Raw genomic sequence first — 22,829 nt, forward strand, 5'->3', positions numbered from 1 at the left:
CGTGAGCCGCAAAGCTTGATGCTATGTGGCAATACGACGGCAAAGACGAATTTTCCTTTTTTTTTCATTAAAAGACCGAGACCAATAAAATTTCTCCATTATTCTAAATGGATTCATGTCACGCATGCGCGAAGCTTTGCGGCGGTTATTGGTGAAAGATGCGTAAAAAAATCGATAAATGCACCGCCGACAAGCCTGCATTTGAACCGGAATGCCACGGTCAATATTTATCGCCTAAAAATGACGAGAGTGGAACGGGAATGGATTTAAAAACCGGAGCGGTAAGCAGACCTTTTTTTCTTATCATCACAAGACTTGCCAGTTGCATTGCAGGTAGGTTATTTCGGAAGATATGTCCTAGTATTCTGCCTCTCGCTAGTAATATTCGCTTCCTACACACTCTTCTCGAACTCGGCAGCGCCAAATTACATTCTGTCAGGTAACCGCGCCGATTCTCCCCCACCTCGCACATTTTACGTGAATTTCTATTTCCAGAAAACTCAGAGAGGGCCGCCCGAATCAACACCGGCCGATACCTGATAAAAACCTCGAAATGTAAAATCCCAGACCTGGACCCTTACAACAGGGACGTGGCCCCGTTCGTCAAATCGGAACCATTCCTGGAGTGTTCCGCCCTGCCCCTCCTCACCTATATAGAGAAAACCGGCGACAGCGTCAAACTGAAAGTGAACCGATCTGTGATAGCATTTTACACCCTACGTAAAATCAGCTGTTGTTATTCGATAATTCTGAGAAGAGGAGACGTAAACGTTACGTAGGTTTTTTTCGTAAATTACAATTGCATTCATCACATCGTTGTATTTTTTGCGCTACTTTTTAATCGTTTAACGGTATACGAAGGCCAGAGCAGGGCTCGATCAATATAGTCATCTGATCCTACTGCGCAGAGGCGGAAATAACGATGCCGACTGAAACTGACCCTTTTCAGGCACTCGAAATGCCGGTCGTTCCGCTACGAAACCGAAATAACGGAACCCTACATCCGAGTCACGTGCTCAAATTTCTACGGCGTCGTATATAGGAACGTGCACGCGGCGGTGATACCAACGAAGTTGCCCGAGCACAGAATCAAAACCCGCAAACGGCCTAGCATGATCCTGATGGGAATCGACAGTATGTCGAAGCTTAACCTAGCGCGAGCGATGCCCAAAACCCGCGAACACTTGGAAACCAACTACGTTAACCTAAAAGGGTACAACAAGATCGGTGACAACACTTACCCCAACCTTATCGCTGTCTTGACGGGGCGGAGCATGCGCACACTAGGGACAAATTGCAAAATAGGCGAGTTCATGGACGACTGTGACCTAATATGGCGGCGGTACCGGGATAACGGTTACGTAACCGCCTACGCGGAGGACGAAGTCGATATAAGCACGTTCAATTTCGTCAAGCCGGGCTTTATACGGCCTCCCACCGATTTCTACTACAGGCCCTATTTTTTATCGGCGCATAAGCTGCCGATCCAACGGAGGTACGTTGCGCAAAGAAATGTCATTCAATTAGAGCTTAGTTTCGATGGAAAAATACCCTCAACGTTTAGCGCAACACAACAAAATACACAGCGGTGAAGGATTACCATAGAATATTGGTGAGGTTTGGTAACCGCGGGTTGCCAACATTTTAATATCTACATTTGCGTGGTTACTTAGTTAAACCCTTACAAAAGATAAACTCCAGCTATTCATTCATAAAAGCAGCCAACACTTTGTTCGATATAAGCGGAAATTAATATTATAAATGGGAATAAATCAAATAATCTTATAAAAATGTCATTTTACTATAACGCGACGGCAGCGCCGGTGGCGGTTACTCGCATACACTAAATGTAGAGTAGTTATGGAACGAGCAAAGGCGACCAATGCTTTTAGAATTGTTATCGTATTATATTACCCGTTTGTCATGTTCAAGCCTTTCTTAATAGTAAATCATATTCCTTTTTGTAGTTTTATAAGTATCTTTATAATGTACGTCTCGATTACTCAATATGAGTAATAAATCTTAACTTTTTTTTTCGGTTAAGTAGAATAGACTTGAAATTGTTTCCTTTTTATTCGTTTTGTTTAATAATAACAAAATCCTTTTCATTTTATTACTAAAATCAATTTTTATATTCAATACTTTGTTTAAATTGCTCAACTTTTACAATATCGTAAAAATGAAGAAAAATATATTAAAAACGCATCAACTGGTTTACATAAACGCGAAAATTTAACAAGAAATAAATTTAATTTTAAATAAATATTAAAAAGTTTCCATCATAAGTAATTACAAAAAAATATATATAGATAAAATTTTTATGATCAAGTGGTAAATGGACCACTTGACGTGATCTTACTCATATGTAAATATTTTTAAATAAAATATTTCATTTACCCCATATTTGTATTTTAGATTCTTGATACAGAGCCGCATTGTGATCAAAGCCATTCAAGAACAACGGAAGCATTATATTTATTTTTTATTTTATCAAACTTTCCGCAGCTTTCTCCTTTATTCTTAGCCTTTCTATATATTTTTTTAAATAATTGTCCTTGTTTATTCCGAAAACTTTTGTAGGACATTAAAAGAAAAACGAATATTTAATAAGTTTTACTCGCCTGCCAGGCTGAGCGAGAAAGGTAACGTCAGGGGGCGGAGCTTGCAGCGTCCTAATTTTTCTCGCTTTCCACAGGTACTCGATGTCGGTCTGCACCGGCCCGGAAAACTCCGGCGTACGGGTCCTCGATCTGATCTCGGATTTCGTGAAATCCGTTACAGACTCGCCGAAATTCGGACTGTTTTGGATGAACAGTTTCAGCCACGACAACGTCAATTTCGCGTCGTCGATGGACGACAAAGTATCCGAACTCTTGATAGATCTAAACGAGTCGCTACGGGATTCTTTTGTGGTGGTTTTCAGCGATCACGGGTTCCGCTTCGGTGACATTCGCTTCACGTACACCGGCTGGTTGGAGGAACGCCTCCCGTTTATATACGTCAAGCTGCCGCAAAATTTCGATCCGGTTTTGTCTCGGAGGTTCGCGTCGAACGCTTTCACGAGACTCACGACCCCCTACGACTTTTACATGACGTTGCAACACATGCTGAAACTATCCAACGACAGCTACGAGATTGAGGCGAGCGTTGGGTGTCCCGGATGCCGGTCGTTGTTCGAGACGATTCCCGAAAATCGCACGTGCGCCGACGCGGGAATCGAACAGCACTGGTGCACGTGCCACGGCCACACCTACCTCGACACCGACCTGAAAGTGGTACAGGACGCGGCCGGATTTGTCGTAGGCCAGATAAATGAGGTGATTGAGCTGCGATTTACGGTCGTTTATTGAGGATTTACGCCGACTTATCGGTGATTTACGATGACATAAAGGGTTTAAATCGATCGTTTTACACATTCGCTAAGAATCGAAGGCAATGACCATTTCAGTATAATTATCGATGATTTGGCGGAATTTATCGGTCATTTACGATGACTTATCAAAGATTTATAGCTTATAAATCAATTGTTTCGCTTATTTTCCAAACAAAGTGGGGCTCAGCACTGGCGATGGCGATTTTCGTATAACTATTAATGATTTCACCGGATTTACGCTAATTTATCGGTGATTTACGTTTACTTTCGATTATATAAAAGTTTAAGTCGGTCGTGTTGTGTAGTTGGCAAGAATCGCAAGAAGGCAATCGTGAAAAAGTAACTTAATTATCGACGATTTAACAGGAATTTATGGCGGTTTCTCGGCGATTTACGATGACTTATCAATTATCTCTAAGTTATAAATCAGTCGTTTTGTGTATTTTCCACACAACGTGCGGCCCAACGCGAAGGTAATAGTAAGTAACTCATTTACAGGATTTAAAATAACCGTTTAATCTCACGCGAAGACAGAGTTCATTGAAGTTTTATGTCGATATAAGATTATTTGAAGGGTTTAAATTGAGCGCTTCGGGTATTTCTCAAATAACATCGGGGATTTACCATGACGTCGATAATTTACGAGCGGTTATTAGAATTTACCGGGATTTATCAGGATTTATTTATTGTTGATAGGTGGTGAGCGAATTCAACGAGTCCGATTCGTGCGCGCGCTACAGGCTGAGGTCGGTGTCGTCGGCGGGGATGTCGCAGAAACACGACGAAGACGACGTCGGTACGAGCGAGTACCTCGTGTTGCTGGAAACAGATCCGCCCGCCATGTTCGAGGCGACGGTGGAGAGACGCGGATCAGACTCGCGCTTCAAATTACTGGGTGCTATTAGTAGATTGAACAGGTACAAAGAGTACAGCAGTTGCGTCGAGGATAAGCTGCTAAAAAAGTACTGCTATTGCAACGGCATTATGACGAGACTGAAGAGTACAATCTGCAAATTATTTAAGTATTGTTGATACACGCTCGTTATTTTTAATAAATATACATTCTTGTTGGCAACATGTCTGGCTATTTTTTAAATCTAAAGAATACATGGGGCGATAGAGAGTGAGGCGTGGCAACGCTAGTTTTAAATTAGTATTTCTAGAGTTTGAGATTTCCCGCTGGTCCCAAGCTACAAAACGTTCGAGGGTGCCTGTAATTTTTGTATTACTATTACTCAAAACTAATTTTAAGTAAAATACCGATCGAAAACCGGGAGTGGAACGAGTGACCAAAAATAAAACTAGGAAAACGAGAGTTTATTCTTTTACGAAACAATTACCTCCAACGATAAACCGTAATTTACGACAAAATATATAAATTCAACCGATGTAGTGGCGGCAACGTCTTAGGGCAACAGTAGAGGGCGAAAATACTGCCTGCAGTAGAGGGCGCCGAGTCCGATCGGCCTGTCTTGCGGCTCCAGGCTGGGTCTGTCGCAATACCTGTGGCGCGAAATCGCCCCGTTCACGGCTTGTTATACAGGATGATCACGAGAAAAATATATTTTGAACGCGCTTGTTAGATTTTTTGTAGTAAAATAACAAAAAAAGAAAAATAACCTTCGGGAGGATTTTTCGAAACAACAATAATAAAAGCAACGTGTGGTCGATCCTCTCAAGTCCGATGGAAGCTTGGGCCATTAAATCGACTGCAAATTTTGCTCGCATCATCTATATACTTTTTAATTACAGTAAAACTCTCAGTACGAACACCTCGATTAGAAGTGTTCAAGCAGACATGTTTTTTGGAACGAAATATTTGCCTACCCTTTTAGCTGTAAAACAAACACTGTCCTGACTTGCTAAAAAAGGCTAAAATATAGGGGAATTACCTTTTTCATTTTTCAAATCATATCGGTTTAAAAATTAAAAAATTAAAAATTAAGCGGGAATACGAAAATTAGAAAGAAAGTATGGATGACAGGAGGCATCATGAATAAATGGTTGTTACAATTTGATAGAAAAATGGCTCTAAAGAAGGGAACAATTTTCTTATTCTTGGATAACGCAGCAATTACAAAACAGAAAAAGTATGTTGTTGCCTCCAAATACGACATCAGTATGTCAACCTTTAGATCAGGGTATCATGGAGAATGTTAAATTCTATTATCGTGAACTCATACTGAAGCACATTTTATCAAAGATGGATTATTATGTATTATTATGTATTATTAAGTCAGTCGGGAATGAAGTTTCGTCAAAAACCATAGAAAATGGTTTCAACAAAGCTGGTTTGCAAAAAAAATAATGATTTTTCTACGCCAATGGAATGGGTACCAGAAGATAATATCCCACTATCTATGACACTTGAAATGGAACAATGTGTTAGAGAGGTGAACATAACGCAAGAAACTCTTGGAAACCATTTTGGAATTGACTGAACAGCGACTGAGGAGACCAGTTTGAACATTGAACATGCAATTGAAAACATGAAAGAACCTGAATTGGAAGAAGACAACGATCAAGAATACTGAAAAAAATCAAAACTACGTTACATTTCGACAAAATTCCCATTATTGAAACTCAGACCTATCTTGACCGTAGAATACAAAAACGTTGTAACATATGATTTCGAAACGTAATCCTATCAGACCCAAAAAGGAAACTTCTTTTTAGAACTTGGTATTTCGGCGGCTACGTACGTTTCTCAACACCCTGTATATTCTCCGTACTCACCGCGTGTAAGCCGTCGTGTATTCCTTGTCGAAGGCGTTGATGTCGATCTGGGACCTCCCCAGCACCTTGCACGCCAAAAACAACACGTCGCGGTACAGCGAGTTCGAAACGCTCGCGTTGTTGGTCTCGCGTTCGCCCGCCAAACTCTTCACCGGTTCCGTCAGGTCGTTGACGCGGATGAAATTGATGATTTGCTGCATAAAACTGGACCAAAAAAAAATCTATTTATCAAAAAACCGCCTACACAAAACCAAAACGCCAACGCACGATTTCGTGATCTTGCGCCGGTCCATCGATATGATTTGATTGCTGTCCCTCAGCTTCCACAGCACGTACATGGGCGGACCTTCCGCGTGGTACCTGGGCTCGTCCCACATGCAACGCACTTTTACCTGGGCCGCCATTCGCTCTAAACGGGGAAAAACTGGAGATTAATTTGGCCCGTCTACAGTTTGTAACGCGATCCTTACTCGAGTCCTCCGAACGGGGAGCGGCTTTCAATCAAACAGATCATTATTGCGAAAACGGAATTCGTTAAATCCGATAATTAAAACCGTAGGAGAGAATCAATCACGGGAGCTTTGAAAACAAGTGTAATGATGACTATTATTCAACAATAAAAATTTTTAATGACTAAGGTTGGGCCACTTGAGCCCAATAGTTGTGGTTAGTTTACAGCCTGCTACAACCGTTATAGCTCTCCCCTTCGGCAACGTCTTTAACCCATTTTGTCCCAGTGGCGCGTCAATGCACCACCTATTTATTCTATGATAGGAAATATTTTTGCACGTCCATTTAGAAATTTTATTATTATCACTACTAAAGGACATAAAACCGTAGAAATCCCTAATTGATGTGTGAAGGAAACAAAAGCGGTACATAAATTTGTATAAAAAAAAAATATTTTGGATGTGTATTGCCATTTTTGTTAAGTCTATAGCGTGTAGATTACATCGCAGGAAACATACACTGGAAATACTATATTGATTGTGCTTTATTTTTTTATGAAAATATTCACTGGTGCGTGAATGCACCGCTGGTTTTATCTGTAAAACAAAACTTTGTAATTGCACGTCTGGACAATTAGCGTGTTCTTTAGTATTAGTTTGTGCCTTGTGCAGTGAACGTTACAGTTCGGAAAATATTTCATTTTAGAGGCAGCTATGGAGGAGAACGTGATGGATGAGGACAATAACAATGAAAGTCTTCTTCTTCTTCTTCATGTACCGTCTCCACTTCGGAGGTTGGCTATCATCATTGCTATTTTGATTTTGAAAGCTGCGGCTTTAAATAGGTCAGATGATGTAACATTAAACCATTTTCGTAGGTTTCTAAGCCAGGATATTCTTCTTCTTCCAACAGATCTTCTTCTTCTTATGAGTTGTAAAGTTTCATACTTTGGTCCTCTCATGATGTGGCCGAGATATTGGAATTTCCTTTCTTTCACTTCCCGTAGGATCTCTACACCTTTCTTCATTCTTCTCAGAACCTCCACGTTGGTCACACGTTCCGTCCATGGTATTCTCAGCATCCTACGGCATGCCCACATCTCGAAGGCTTCCAGTTTCCGCTCACAAAACGGGCTGAGGGTCCAAGCTTCCACACCATACAAAAGGACCGGGAATACATAACACTTGAGCATTGGAGTTCTCAGATCTAGGCTCAAATCGCGACTACAGAGCAGCTTCTTTACCTTCACAAAGGCTGCACGGGCTTTCTCAATGCGGATCTTTATTTCCGAAGAATAATCCATATTGCAGTCCAGCTCTTGGTTTTCAACATACAGATGTTCATGGAGCACTTTGGTTTTGGTGACAATCGTGTACTTGGTCTTCCTAACATTGAGTGTCAGACCATATTCTCGATTAGTCTTGACGACATTATTTAACATATTCTGCAGGTCTTGCATGTTTTCGGCGAGAAGTACTGTATCATCCGCGTGACACAGATTGTATACGTGGTGTGTTCAAAAAGGTTTCCTGTTCCCAAAACTCAAGAAACCCATGAAAGGAAGGAGGATTGTGAAACGATTGAGACGATAAAGAAAAAAATCGCCGACAACGTTGATTTTGACGAATAAATAAATACTTTATGATAAAACTTAAAAGTCACCTTAGGGGCAAAAAGCATCCAAACTTATCCGAAACTCTTACCGAGGGCCGCCAACTCCTGCGTCAACGGGTCGGTTCCCTCCTCGACCAACCGCATGGCGCCGCCGCCGCCGTCTCCGCTTTCCTTCTCGGCCGCCTCCCTGCTTTTCTTCGCCCCGTTGCCGCCGTCGCGTCGATTGTGCAAATACAAGTTGGGCAAATGGGTCTGCACGTTGATCCGCTCGAACACCCAGACCAGGTTCCAGTAGATGATGGGGTGTTCCTCGATGAACTTCGCATCAGCCAAGCTACGAAGACGACAAAGACTGTGACCCAAACAACAAGTTTTCTCATTTAAGTGCAAAGCCTAAGGCCCGGTTTAAGCGATATGTTAATATGGGTCCCTTAAAGCTAAGGAAATTTCCATCAATTTTAATTTCTTCCGTAAATCAGAATAAGGAGGTTGCCCTCCCTTGTACCAGGGAACTGCCTGTACTGCCCAGAAGAAAGTGTAGAGCACTAACAAGGGCCTCCATGGGACACTGCAGGATTAGGAGGCATCTTTGCTTGGTAAGCATTGGAGACCACCCGAAATGCAGGTGGTGCGTGGAAGGGGAGGAGACCCCGTATCATCTGCTCACCAAGTGCCCTGCTTTGACATGGGCAAGATTTGGAGTCTGCCTGTACTGCCCAGAAGGAAGTGTAGAGCACTAACAGGGGCCTACACAGGACACTGAAGGCTTAGGAGGGATCTTTGCTTGGTAAGCATTGGAGACCACCCGAAATGCAGGTGGTGCGTGGAAGGGGAGGAGACCCCGTATCATCTGCTCACCAAGTGCCCTGCTTTGACATGGGCAAGATTTGGAGTCTGCCTGTACTGCCCAGAAGGAAGTGTAGAGCACTAACAGGGGCCTACACGGGACACTGCAGGATTAGGAGGCATCTTTGCTTGGTAAGCATTGGAGACCACCCGAAATGCAGGTGGTGCGTGGAAGGGGAGGAGACCCCATATCATCTGCTCACCAAGTGCCCTGCTTTGACATGGGCAACATTTGGAGTCTGCCTGTACTGCCCAGAAGGAAGTGTAGAGCACTAACAGGGGCCTACACAGGACACTGCAGGCTTAGGAGGGATCTTTGCTTGGTAAGCATTGGAGACCACCCGAAATGCAGGTGGTGCATGGAAGGGGAGGAGACCCCGTATCATCTGCTTTGACATGGGCAAGATTTGGAGTCTTCGGAACGGCCCTGATCTGACTCAGCGCACGGTATTGGGCTAAAGGAGTTGCGGACCTTCCATATAGACGCCCTCTGGCTATGAGAGGTTCAATTCTTTTCATAAAATGTATAGTGACATTTTATGTCCAAAATTTTAGGTAAATAATAAAATGTAAGTCATAAAGATCTCTTTTATTAATTGGAAAACAATAATTTCTCAACAAAAATAAGTATAATAATGGAATAACAAAATTTGTTGTCTTAATATGCTGTATTTTTTTTTAATTTAAGTAAATGACGTGGACCAAAGTTAGACCGTTCAAACCTTACAAAAATAAAATTCTGAAACTGGACCCTTTTCTATAAAAGTTGAACAGATGCACCAAACCAAACTTTCATACAAAACTAAAATGGTACTTTTATGGTACTAAAATGATGATAAATACTCAGACCCAAGTTTAAGTGCAACGTCAAATTGCAAAGATTTCATTCTCAATAAATATATTAGCATATTGCCGAGGATTAACATGTTTGGTCTAAAATAAATAAATCTTTATTAATAAGTCTCCTTAAACTTTTGTCACAGGATTCATTATTTTCCTAAATAATTTCACATTTCCATCATCTGAGTACTGTAAAGAGAATATTTATTAATTGAACTGAGGTGGCTTTTACTTGATGAAAATCGATGAAAGATGAGGTACCTCTAAAAGGTCCTAGGTATCACAATTAGAGACAGAATCCGAAATGACGCGATTAGAGAGAGATCGACAGTATAACCAGCTCTCAAACATATTCAGAAATGCCAACTACGACCGTACAGACACATAAAAAGAATGGAGAAAAAAGACCAACAAAACTGATCTGAGAAGCGAGAAGATTCAACCGAAGAAACACACTAAGAGAAAGACGACTGGGGATAATGGAAGCAGCTAAAATGGCACTAAATAAGAAAAGATGGAGGAAATTTGTATAACGAGTTGTAAACATTATGCAACCCTATGTCCTAGGGGCCTACCTGAGGTCACCTTCCCTGGCGAGTATATTTTCCAGCTCCTTCCTGAGCACGAGCGGGTTGAGATACGGTATACTGAACGGGTCGCATGGTTTGACGTCACGCCCGCCGATCGTCACCGTGAGCAGGGGCACCGTGGGCTTGCCGCACGCCTGACACCTGGTGTTAAGATTCGAGTCTTCGGCTGACCAGTTCGCCATGATGTCCTCGTCATACAGCAGCCTGAAGCAGTTGTGACACTGCGAGCACGTGGTCAGTGTCAGCTCGAGAGCGCTCTCGCCGCTCCCTTCTTCCGGCGTCGGATACAAACTCTCTGGCAACGGTTCGTCGTAGTCTTTCAAGTTGGCGCAACTGCCCCTGTAACTGCCGAGCTCAGCGGATATCTGCCGGACAAAGCGCACGTTATTTATAACGCGACGCTAGATGGCGCTCGCTCGCCTTTCTGTGCCGCTCGAGACCGGCGGCGTCGCTGCCGTCATTGCTCTCGGCGTCTATCTCGTTCAGTGCGTCGCCCGACGCTTTGCGATCGCCGCCGAACGAGGACGCCACCTTTACCGGCGTCGAATTTGCCGACGTCGATATCGCCTCTTTGATCTCCTCCATTTTCTTCACCATCGAACTGGCCGCCGACTTTATCGTGCTAAGGCCGCCCTGTATGATTTCGTTGGACTTTTTGCCGGCCAGGCTGCTGGGACTTTTGAGAGAGAGAAAAAGGTTACTTGAGTTAGATTACTTTTTTGAAAGCGATAATTTGAAATCGAAAAGTACGATAATTAACTCTCACATAAATGTTAACCGAAAGAATAACACGAAATTTCCTTTTCTACCACCATTTAGTGCAGAGGAATTATACAAGTTATTTTCTAAAAAAATAAATAACAAGCAGTCTTCGGGTAGTGATAGTATTCCAATTTTGTTAATTAATTTTATTTAATACACAAAAAAGATAGTAAATGTAGTGTTGAAGATTATCGTCCAGTTAAAATACCGATTAGTTTTCCCAGAAAATTTGAATACTTTCTTTGAACCAATTTCGATTTTGCAGTGGAACGTCATCTAAAATGACATCGTTTTGCCGAAATGTAATGAAAAGCCTGAAATTACGAAAGTGCCCTACTGGGATCTTTTGTCGTCTCAGTAGGGCGTTTGACTGTATTGTATGGAATTGCAAATAGTGTTCTTAACTCGATAGATTTCTTTTTGCAGGAGCGCAACCAATTTGTCAGTGTTGTAATGACAAAAATAATCTTTGTCGTCAGATTAATTCCAATGTAGTTGATACTGATATAAGTGTTCCACAGGGATCGGTTTTAGGTCCTCTCCTATTTCAATGATGTAGAAACCGTTTCTACAAGTTCATTTTTCACGCTATATGCTGATGATATTTCCATTGCCATCTTATATAGGTGCGATCTTTTATTGGAGAATAAATGCAACGATATGTTGAGCTGGTTTAACAGTTCTCGATTTCTCGGTGGAACTCGAATATTTAAACGCTGAGGAATTTGCGCACTATACTGACGACGTCACAAACCTATTACTCTTGCATTGAATCTCGTCTATACTATGGGGTTGGTCTATACAATTGACATTTTTTTTTCTTCAATTTCTCTTGGGTATTCGGTATCTCGAAAACAATTAATGTGATTCTTCTAAATATTTATTAACGTTTCGATCGTAATTTCGATCTTTTTCAAAATATTTTTATTTTGTCCAGGTGACAATTGTTATAATTAATGACATTTGACGTTGTGTTAATATATTAAAAATAAAAATAATTTGTCAGCGAATATTTTATACAGATTGGAATGGCATGGCGGATGATTTTTATTATTTTTTATTATATTGGATAATTTAACTTTGTTAGTTTAAAATTGAATGATATATTTTGTAAAGGTTTTTAGAATCAGTTTTGTAATTAATTAAATTTTTGATTTTTTGGATTTCTATACTTTCATAAAGTTCTCTTTTTTTGATGTTAGGTTCTGTTAGTAGGACTTTAACTTTTTGAAAATTAAATGTGTGTTTGGTGTTTTCGCAATCGGTATGAAGAGCTGTTTTGTTTTTTTGTCATAATTATGTCCGTTGTGTTCCTTGAAAATGGTGTGGAGTTTTTCTGATAATCCAGGTATATATGGTGGCGATATATATTTTCTTTGAGGATTTTGATGTTGATTTTTGTTTACGCTATTATAAAATTTGTTGGTACGTTTATTAAACATATTATTAATTAAGTTTATATATATATATATATATATATATATATATATATATATATATATATATATATATATATATATATATACAGTGTGTCCAAGATAAGGATGCACAGCATGGGGATCTCGGAAAGTATAAGAGATACAGTGTCGGTTAAATTAGACAAAAGTTGCGCATTTTGATACCGAACAAGATCCCGTTTTACAAATTTGAAAATTCCAAGCCGTTCCGGAAATATCCGAGAAAAACCGAAATATTGCGATTTCGTTTTAATTATTTTTTAAAGCTATTTGAAAAGATATGAAAAAACGGAAAACACTTTTCCATTGGCACTTTTTAATCTCTCCAAATTGACGTTAACAAATTTTCATTACAGCGTTTCGAATCCATGGAACCACCATCAACTTTGATTTTTCTTATGGGACGGAAAAAAAGTACACACAGTATTCGGTTGTGCTTTTCATTGCGAATTCAACGATGTACGATACAATATGGTTACTTATGTTTTTATCCAGAAAAATGGATTTTTAATACATTTCAGCATTTAAATGGAGTAGGCCATGACAAAATGACATCCAGTCAATTTCAATGACACATTAATGTTATTTGTCTTTGTTATCAGTCGATCATAAGTTTATTCCTTTAGTTATTGTTTTTGTATTTTTATTGTTGTTGTCTTTTTCTAATTTATTTTGTTCTACAATGGAGGGAGGTAATTTTACAAACGAAGAAAAATGTGATATGCTGTCTTGCTACATCTGATGCCAAAGAAATTGTGTGGAAGCCGAGCGTATGTATTCTAACAAATACCCAGAGCGGAGACAACCTGACAAGAGTATTTTTCGGCGTTTGTTATTTAATCTGAAAGAATATGGATCATTTAAGAAGCCTGCATTATCCCGACAAATACCTTCCAATGAAGAAAACCAATACATTGTTCTACAATCTGTTATCGAAAATCCACAAACTTCTACCAGAGAAATTGAAGACCAGAATGGGGTAGCTAAATCTACAGCTCAGTTTATTTTAAGGAAAAATGAATTTAAGCCTTACAAATTCAGAATATGTCAAGGATTAAAACCGGGTGACGACGAACGACGTAGACATTTTTGTGAGTGGTATACCAGGATGTGTGATGAGAGTTTTAATTTTCCATATAAAGTGATTTGGTCTGATGAAAGTATGGTGACCAATAACGGTATTTATAACAGGCGCAATACACACTATTGGTCGCAACAAAATCCACGTGTTAATAGACTATCCAGACATCAAGTTCGCTTTGGGTTTAATATTTGGTGTGGGATTTTTGGTAGCAAGATTATAGGCCCTATTTTCTATAATAATTCCTTAACTTCCGAGCGGTACCTTGACATCTTGAGGCACGATTTAGAAGATGCCTTAGATGATTTACCGCTAGGCGCTGTGCAAGACTGCTGGTTCCGACAAGATGGTGCCCCAGCCCATAACTCCAGAGAAGTTCGCCAATATTTAACTGAACGGTTTGATGGAAAATACATTGGGACTTACAGTGAAACACCTTGGCCTCCAAGGTCCCCGGACTTAACTCCCTTGGACTTTTTCTTATGGGGCTACATAAAAAATGAGGTATTCAAAGAATGTTTTGACAACGAGGAACAATTACGTCAATCAGTACGAGCAGCGTTTAATAAAATTACTCCTGAAATGTTAAGTCGTGTTTTGGAGTCTACCGTGAGACGGGCGTACTTATGCCTAGAAAATGGAGGTCATTTATTCGAACATTTGTTATAGAATTTGTTTTTCATTAACTTGTTGGATTTAGTTGTTATGTTTAATAAACAGTTAGAGTTAGTAAATAAATAAACACATTAACTCGAACTTGTCAATCATTTTCTTTTGCCTTTCATCGTTCGGATCTCATGGCCTACTACAATAAAATACTAGAAATGTATTAAAAAGCCATTTTTCTGGATAAAAACATAAGTAACCGTATTGTATCGTACATCGTTGAATTCGCAATGAAAAGCACAACCTAATACTGTGTGTACTTTTTTTCCGTCCCATAAGAAAAATCAAAGTTGATGGTGGTTCCATGGAATCGAAACGCTGTAATGAAAATTTGTTAACGTCAATTTGGAGAGATTAAAAAGTGCCAATGGAAAAGTGTTTTCCGTTTTTTCATATCTTTTCAAATAGCTTTAAAAAATAATTAAAACGAAATCGCAATATTTCGGTTTTTCTCGGATATTTCCGGAACGGCTTGGAATTTTCAAATTTGTAAAACGGGATCTTGTTCGGTATCAAAATGCGCAACTTTTGTCTAATTTAACCGACACTGTATCTCTTATAGTTTCCGAGATCCCCATGCTGTGCATCCTTATCTTGGACACACTGTATATATATATATATATATATATATATATATATATATATATATATATATATATATATATATATATATATTGTAGTGTCTATACATTTGGTTTGTACTTGTTTTTGTAAACTTTTTTTTATTTGAAAATTCCTATACAAATTGTTAAAACATTTGTCTGCATGGGAAATAAAACTATTATTATTATTAGGTACCTAAAGCCGGAAAACGCCTGGATCTCAAATTATACGAACAGAACCAGGCCCTATAAGTGGACGCTTTGCACAATTACACTATATCCCTGTACACATAGGGCTCTTATAACTAAAATGCAAAGATCTTGGTGAAACTATTCCCCAACATTTTGTAGTTTCCTTAACTAGTATTGCAGCTTAGGAAAAGATATAGAAATACTACCACTACCTTACCATTTAACCATTTAACGAAGAAGAATCAAATTTACGCCAGGTTTCAAAACAGTGTTCATATTAGCTATCTCCAATAGAAGATCATTTCTTAAAAAAATAATAATAATAATTAGTATTTTCTTTTAACCGCGTCAGTTTTGTCGACAATTAACAATTAAAGTAACTGTCCTCACGAAAATTATTTTTCCAGATAGGGTCGAGTACTGTTCTTAATTGGCCGTCCAGCACGTCGTAACTAAAAACCACCGATACTTACCTAACTTTTCATCGCTTATTTTTGTTTTGATTTTTTAATTCATTAAACTAATAAACTAATGTATGTCGCGCCTCGCTGTTAGCGTCGAAGGTGAAGCGACTTGTCTGGCGGGACCTTACCTTAGATTCGTGATGGCGGTCTCGATCAGCTGCTGCGGTACCTTTAGGTTAGCCCTGCGCAGCGACAGTCGTTGCGACGTGTACCGGCTAAAATAAACACACGGCTAGCTACTAGAACGGGCATGCAGTGCGCGCGAATGCATCGAACGGAAGATTAAACGAAAAAAAAAAAAAAAAAAAAAAAAAAAACGGTGAAGTGTTCCACAATGATAAAAAAATGAGGGCGCACCTGAAACTGATCTTGAAACTGGACCCCAAACTGGCCAGGCTCGAGGCCACCGTCGCTGCAGGTATAGTCTCCGAGCGAGGCAACTTGCTTTGAGCGGGGGGACTACCTGGAACGAGAGCAAACGGCAACTAGTTGGTCCCCGCCCACTAGATATCGGCAATGACTCAACCTCTGTTAAAATTACGCAATGGAAAACCAATCGTCTCCCTACATAGGGAAGCGCAATTGGTTTTACAAGTCCTTCCAGCTCGTATGCTCATTTATTCCATAAAATAAACGACATAAAACTGTTTGTTGCCGTTCAGAAAAAGTCAAAAGTCAAAATGGCAAAACGTACCTTCGAAGGTGGCGGATCTGTGGACGGAGGATCGGAACAACAACACGGGGTCGTCGGTAATTAGGTGGTTCGTCTCGGGCTGCGGCGACGAGGGTGATTTGATCGGGCGAGGTTCTTCGGGCGGCTGTTCCAACGCTCCCAGCGGGTCGTTTTCCGTCACCAATTCCCTGGGAGACGACCTGCACGACAAGCGAGCGCGAACGCATAACTGAGGATTGTTGTCGGACGAGAGAGTGTTCGACACTCCTAATATCCATATTTTTTTAACCCAACACTTGTTACATCTTCGGGGGAACTATTGCTAGGTTGTTTTTATGCAGATTGATATTGTGGAAAACTAATTTAGTTTTAACATAACATAACTTATGACGCCCTATATGTTATTAAATTAATTTATATATTACGAAAAACGAGCGCAAAATATAGCAGAATCGTCGGTCTAGTAGATACTGAATTAGTTGCTTTCCGGGAGATACGGAAGTTATCGTCAGAGTGGTTTTTTTTTTCCCAAAAAATTTTTCGCTCGCCGGTGCAGAAGCGAAGTGGCCACTTACTTCGACGGCGAAGTTTTGCCGTTCTCCACCGCGTCGCCGTTTTGCTCGAAGTGCAACGCCCTCGAGCACGCCTTCTTCGTCGTGTTCTGCAGTTTGTCTATCAAGTTGGCGTCGCCGGCGCTCTCCGACCGCGACAATATGCGACACTCGGACGGGCTCTCTTGCGACACGTACGTGTTTGTGGTCGGCGTCTTATCGTGGTCGTCTCCGCCCCCTCGCGCGTCAGTTTCGTCGCTTTCCGCGAGTTCTGACGCTATATCGAGAGTCGGTCAAGGTGGACGCAACGCATCGACGCTTTCTTACCCCGAACACCGCCCCCCTTGACGATACTATTCGCCACCCGTCTGAATCGGTCGAGGAGGCTGCCGTCGGTGGTGGCGCCCTCGTGCGAGTCTAGCGACGACCTCGACGCGGTCCGGTCGCCGGGATCCAGTAGGCTGGACGCTGTTGGGAGAACAAAATATATGGATTGCGATAGGCCCGGGATTCTTTTCTATTTATGCTTATAACCATCAATTTGCCGACAACAAGCAAATCTACATTTAATCGGGTCTCCATTTGCGTGATTTTGAAAGTACAACAATTATTCATTAACCAACAGTGTAAAAAAATTACGCCTTTCCATGGATAATGATATGGAGTTTCAATCGGAAGTGAAAACTCTAATCCAAAAAAAAAAATTATAAATTAAGACACATGTATAAAAACAAAAAGTTTTCCTCTAACGACATAAAGTTAAGAATTTGAGAGGTAATGATACATGTGAACTATTGTAGGCTAGTGGAAAAATTCACTTTTTTTCTACTAAATTTTATATTATTCTAAGTAAATTAAAAACATATATTGGGTGAAGTGGTTACGTGGAAGAGCAGCTATGTTGAACATCGCCACTTTATATATGTTTATAGAATTCTTATTTAAAACCCTGTGCCGATATTTATAAAAAACATCGTTTTGTAAAAAATGGATATGTGTAATAATATTGCATAATGACTTAGTACAACACTGCCAATGGTTTAACAAATAATAAATAAAATAAATAATAAATAATAAAAAAAATGTCCTATTATCGTTCTCGCAGCTTTTATATAGTATCAAATTGTTAATTGGGTATTGCTTTACTGTTTTATACTGTGTGTTATGTACCTCTGTTAACACTATTATATAATGACTAGGCTGATATTGCTTTTATATCGGTTTATAAAATTATTTTATAAAATAATTATAAATTATTTTATAAACCTTCGCCTGTTTTACCTTTATAAGTGTTGAATAAACATTTTTAAAAAGTTTATATAGAAAATATTGTTTTATAAAAAATGGGTATGGGTAGTTTTTAAAGAGTATCAAATTGTTATTCGGGCTGTTACCTCCTTCGGTGGACGCGGACAGGTGCCTCGAAGCCTTCCTCTTCGCGGCCCATTTGAAATGCGCCGCCCCGATCACCACGTTGCGCAGTTTATTCCACAGCAGCTGGCTCGACGTCGACGACGCCGGCCACTCGGCCTCGAGGACGCACCGGTTGTACAACCTGCCCCGCCCCGCCCCCAAAAATTGACAAACATCGTCTCGAGACGACGGCGACGCCCTCTTACCCGTATGTCAAAGCGTTCGGCTGGATGCCGTACTTTTTCATAAGTACGAGCAATTTGACCGCCAGCAGGGGGCGGTTGTGTTCGCCGCACAGCTGCATCATGAGCCGGTAGCAGACCTCGTCGCAGGCGAGCCTCTGGTGCGTCGCCCGCACCAACAACTCGTACGCCTGCTGCAGGATCGCTTTCTCCTTGCCGGCGTTCAACGACAGCATGCTGGGCAGTACCATGAAGTAGAGGGTGTGACAAGTGCCGCACAAGCAACGCGCCCACGTGTCCGGCGAGCGTTGATACTTGCGGGCCAATTTCTGAGCCGATTTAATCTCGTGCTTGGTCCTCCTCACCATGGGGGAACCGGGGACCGTGGTCGAACCCAGAGACGGCACGTGACGACGCATTTTGCCATTCAACAACATCGGGTTGAGGGAGAAGTCCTCGTAAGCGTAAAGCTTGCCTGAATGCGAAAAAGAATATACAAAATTCAAACGCTTGAACGGAATTGATCCTACCGTGAGCGGGTGGTTCGGGCGGCAAAACGAACAGCGTCCGGTCGCTCCTATGGACCGAATCCAATTCAATGAGCTTAAAGTCGGACTCGTCGCTGCTATTGAGCTTTTCCATGCACTCGTCGAAGAACGTCAGACCCTGATCGCCGTCAACGACGAAACTCCTCTCCTCTATGAATCTGGAAGACAACTTGCGGCCTGCCGAGTGGTACCGCCGATCTCCACATATCTCACCTAATAAACATCTGAGTCCTCATGAGCATCTTGAAGAACTGCGTGTGGCTCTTGTCGCGGCTCTTTAGGAAATCGTTGAGCTGGAAGAGGGCCTGCGGATCGGTGGTGCCAACCGTCGGCGCCTTGGTGATCGGTTTGAGGTAATTGCGGTACTCCTTAAGTATCTGCACCATGAACTTGAGAAAGGCCTCTTGGATTTCGAGCTCGTGAGCGTGCTCTTTGCGCCGCCGCTGGAACTCCGCCTCGATGTCGTCCTGGTTGCCCGCCTCCGGCTGTGCGGGCCCGGCGTTCCGATTTTGGTAGTACAAATAGTCGAGGGTGGATTTGAGCAGTTTCGCCGCCTTTTTCGGCAAAATTTTCGTGTTCAGGTGCCTCTGCGTGTCGGCGACCTACGCGCGTGTTTCGCCTTTTAGCTCTCTCACCAACATAAATAGATCAAACGCAAGTTGGGCAGGGCACTATTGAATAATGAATAACAAGGGGGAAATTTTCGAAATTTTGCACCTTTTAAGAATTTCGAAAATAAAAACATAGGGAAGAAGCAAATAGTTGTTTATTGTTGTTTATTTTCTTTTGTTTTCGAAAATGTCTATTTCTAGGATATACTAGATAACACCACAATAATAATAATTGAACTGAGGAGGCTTTTAGTTGATGAAAATCCATTTATCAAAATAAATAAGAACTAAAAGTTCAGATTTTCACGCCATGCCAATTGTTTCGACAGCACCGTGTCTTTATCAAATGTAATATTTACAAACTACCTGCTACTATATATATCGAAAAATAACCATAAAACCTTAATTAATGTTGTTGCGAGAATTTAAGTTCAATAAATTAGAGGTATTTAAATCTAATCGATCGTTAAGCAATGGCTTCCAATAAATTTAATTTTATACTTTTTGTGGCTGTATGAAATATATCAATGATGATGATCAATTAGACTTAACTATTACAAAAGTGCAAAACAAATTAGATTTTTCAATATATCATAAACCTTCACACACCCCTATATACACAAAATGACTGCATTTAACTCTTTTATACACAGTTGTTGTTGTTGTTGAAACAATTGTCATGTCAAAATATATAATTCTCTTATTTATTTTAATAATAATTGAGGAAGCCAACAGAAGTTTTGTAAACAGTATTTGGAAGTTTCTTTGAAAATAATAATATTAATTGAGCTTTTTAACGACGTTCCAAGGTAAGACTTACGGTTATAATGTTGGTGTCCAGGTCGATGCAGCTGACATCTGGCGGGGGATCGTACAAGTCGAAAAACCTGGAATCCACCCCAATGAGGAACGGCAGCGGCGCGTGCAGGACCTCCACCAAACCTGAACAACATTTAATATAGGAAAGTCGGCAAAAGTAAACAAGCAAACGCACCCAACGGACAGAGTGGTATATACGGGCACTGCCACTTGAACGGGAAGAGCAGTGAGCTGACCGCTTCCGCGACAGCTGTTAAGGTGTCGGGTCTGAGCGAGTGAATGAGAATTTTTTGTTCTGTCAAGGCCAATAGCAACACCTAGAAAAACAAACAGGCTCGAGGTGACCGAGGGCTATTTTGGGGCAGCCACCTGCAAGCAATTGTCTGCCCCCAAATTGACCAACAGCTGCTTGAAACTGGCCGCGCTTCTGGGAAGGGGCAGGTCCTCGGGCTGCATGAATATCACCCTCGAGTCGGGATTCTCAGTGGATAGTTGCAGCAAGGTATGTGGCAACGGAAACGGCACCTCGTCCAACAGCTGAACGATGTACCTTTCCACCGGTATCACTTGAGGATGGCCGCTGGTCACCACTTGCTGATTACACAGTAACTTATTTATCCGTTTCGAATCGTGCGAGAATATCTACTTACGCAGAGGTACAGCAGCCACGTCTGAAAGTCGTCAGAGAAGGGCCAATGCGACAACAGGCATATGCTTTTGTTCACGCGGATTTGTTGAGCGTTTTCGTCCTCATCGAAGCCCAAAAGTTCTTTTTGATCCTCAGTTAGGTTCTCAACAGGGTACTTTTCATAAAACGTTACAGCGGAGCCATAGACCTTATGCTTGGCGTCGGATACAGTCAGTACAAAACAGCTAAACACGGGCTTCGGTTGTGAAGCCTCGCCAGGCCACATCTCGAGGGTCGCCCCCATGGGGAGGCAAAATAAAGGCACGGAGTTAGGGAACGGAAAGTCGGGTACATCCGCCATTGGGTATCTGAAAAGTGCGACTCCCACAGTAGCACGCATATGGAGGTCAATGTAACAAAAAAACATGACAATACAATGTCAATTATGAAACTAAGCAAAATGTTTATAAAAATAACTTGATAATTTTATAAACGTCGATAGATCTAGGTATATTAACTTATTAATCCTCATGTTAATAAAAGTCCATAACACATATCATATTGAAAACAAGGATGATAAACAAGATGATGATAATGCAAAATAATGAAGTACGTTATGGATTAAGGGAGATCTAGTACCTCACAAAATGTGTCATTAACCTTTGCTGGGAGCTAAAATCTGGGGAATGTTGTTGATCACGAGGTGAATTTAATTCACCTATTATTAAGCTCAAAAGACTATGCACTCTATTTCAGATTGGATTTTGAACTAGGCAAAAAAAAATATAATACCCAAAATATGGTTTGAAATATTGGAAATGTTAAAATGGTAATGGTAGTGCTAAATAATAAACAATACTAATATTTACAAATTTTGGCAACTGAGTTAATATAATAAAGCAGACTTATCTAAAATTATTTTGCTGGAAATAAAATGTTATACCTTCCTAAAACCTCTGGTTTGTAAGTCAATAGCCTGGCCCTGTTCATAGACTTTTTGTAACATAAGAAAACATCACTGCCCACGATTCCCTTGTTTAAGTTCTTGCTGATGCAGCAAAAAGCGTGTGGAGGTGATTCTCCTTTGCTAGCGATGATGACACATATATCTGTAACAACCAAGGCATTGCAAGGCATTGAAGGCTGTCCCCTTCTATATGTTAAAAATGTCTCTGAGGTGGAGTTATTAACATTTGCAACATTGCCACCCATTGTTTCTTTTATAACTTCAGCATCATCCATCAGTTGTTCTTTGCCTTCATACATGACCCCTATATCGACCAAGGGTGGCTTGTCTCTTCCTCGGCGTATGCAAAGGAAACATTCAATAGATCTTAAGCTGCCATGATTCAAGTCAGCAACTAGCCCAGTTGGTGTCTTTTTAATAAGCTCCCACCCATTGGGCTTTGTTTCTCCTAAACTAGGAAATATCACATTTATATCCGTTATGGGGGGTTGCCCGTGGCTGGCTTTTAAATTTCCACCCTCTGACAAAGTAGTATCGTCCAAGGGCTCAGGATCCTCAGGCAGCCCAGCAATTATAAAATAATCCGCTATTCTTCGTTCATCCATAGTTACAGTTTTAGGGTAAATTAGTTATAATTTGCTAAAAACTAAATATATTGCTAATATTTGAAATAAGGCACATTATAGTCACTGATCGCCGCAACTTGGACTCGATTTAGGCAATCCCGATGTAGAAAGTGATTTTTGATTCAATTTTTTTGCTGT

General features: G+C 40.8%; 2 protein-coding genes across 4 annotated transcripts; one reads left to right on the top strand and one right to left on the bottom strand.

The window, feature by feature from the left end:
- The first annotated feature begins 36 nt into the window (after positions 1–36).
- Positions 37–4,475, top strand: LOC132702447 (uncharacterized). The gene is made up of 6 exons (XM_060671061.1): positions 37–281; positions 334–439; positions 496–775; positions 950–1,495; positions 2,696–3,317; positions 4,070–4,475. Exons 1-6 carry the CDS (start codon positions 159–161, stop codon positions 4,403–4,405), a joined length of 2,013 nt encoding a protein of 670 aa, XP_060527044.1. The 5' UTR covers positions 37–158; the 3' UTR covers positions 4,406–4,475.
- A 207-nt stretch (positions 4,476–4,682) lies between these two features.
- Positions 4,683–22,673, bottom strand: LOC132701670 (DENN domain-containing protein Crag). 3 transcript variants are annotated; one of them, XM_060669764.1, is made up of 21 exons: positions 22,042–22,673; positions 21,121–21,466; positions 20,840–21,064; positions 20,646–20,787; positions 20,472–20,593; positions 19,254–19,642; positions 19,023–19,198; positions 18,517–18,967; positions 18,292–18,452; positions 17,225–17,365; positions 16,922–17,174; positions 16,368–16,546; positions 16,031–16,136; positions 15,802–15,888; positions 10,870–11,125; positions 10,435–10,814; positions 8,263–8,507; positions 6,580–6,603; positions 6,377–6,518; positions 6,110–6,313; positions 4,683–4,876 (listed from the first exon to the last, which is right to left on the bottom strand). In XM_060669764.1, the coding sequence occupies exons 1-21, from the start codon at positions 22,668–22,670 to the stop codon at positions 4,780–4,782; spliced, it is 4,755 nt and encodes a 1,584-aa protein (XP_060525747.1). In that variant the 5' UTR covers positions 22,671–22,673; the 3' UTR covers positions 4,683–4,779. The 3 variants fall into 3 exon arrangements, with proteins under 3 accessions (XP_060525747.1, XP_060525749.1, XP_060525748.1); XM_060669766.1 differs by lacking the exon at positions 15,802–15,888; XM_060669765.1 differs by lacking the exon at positions 6,580–6,603.
- Between the last annotated feature and the right edge of the window lie 156 nt (positions 22,674–22,829).

This window comes from Cylas formicarius, unplaced genomic scaffold (assembly GCF_029955315.1).
Source record: "Cylas formicarius isolate icCylForm1 unplaced genomic scaffold, icCylForm1.1 PGA_scaffold_5__7_contigs__length_24384050, whole genome shotgun sequence".
Classification (NCBI taxonomy): domain Eukaryota; kingdom Metazoa; phylum Arthropoda; class Insecta; order Coleoptera; family Brentidae; genus Cylas; species Cylas formicarius.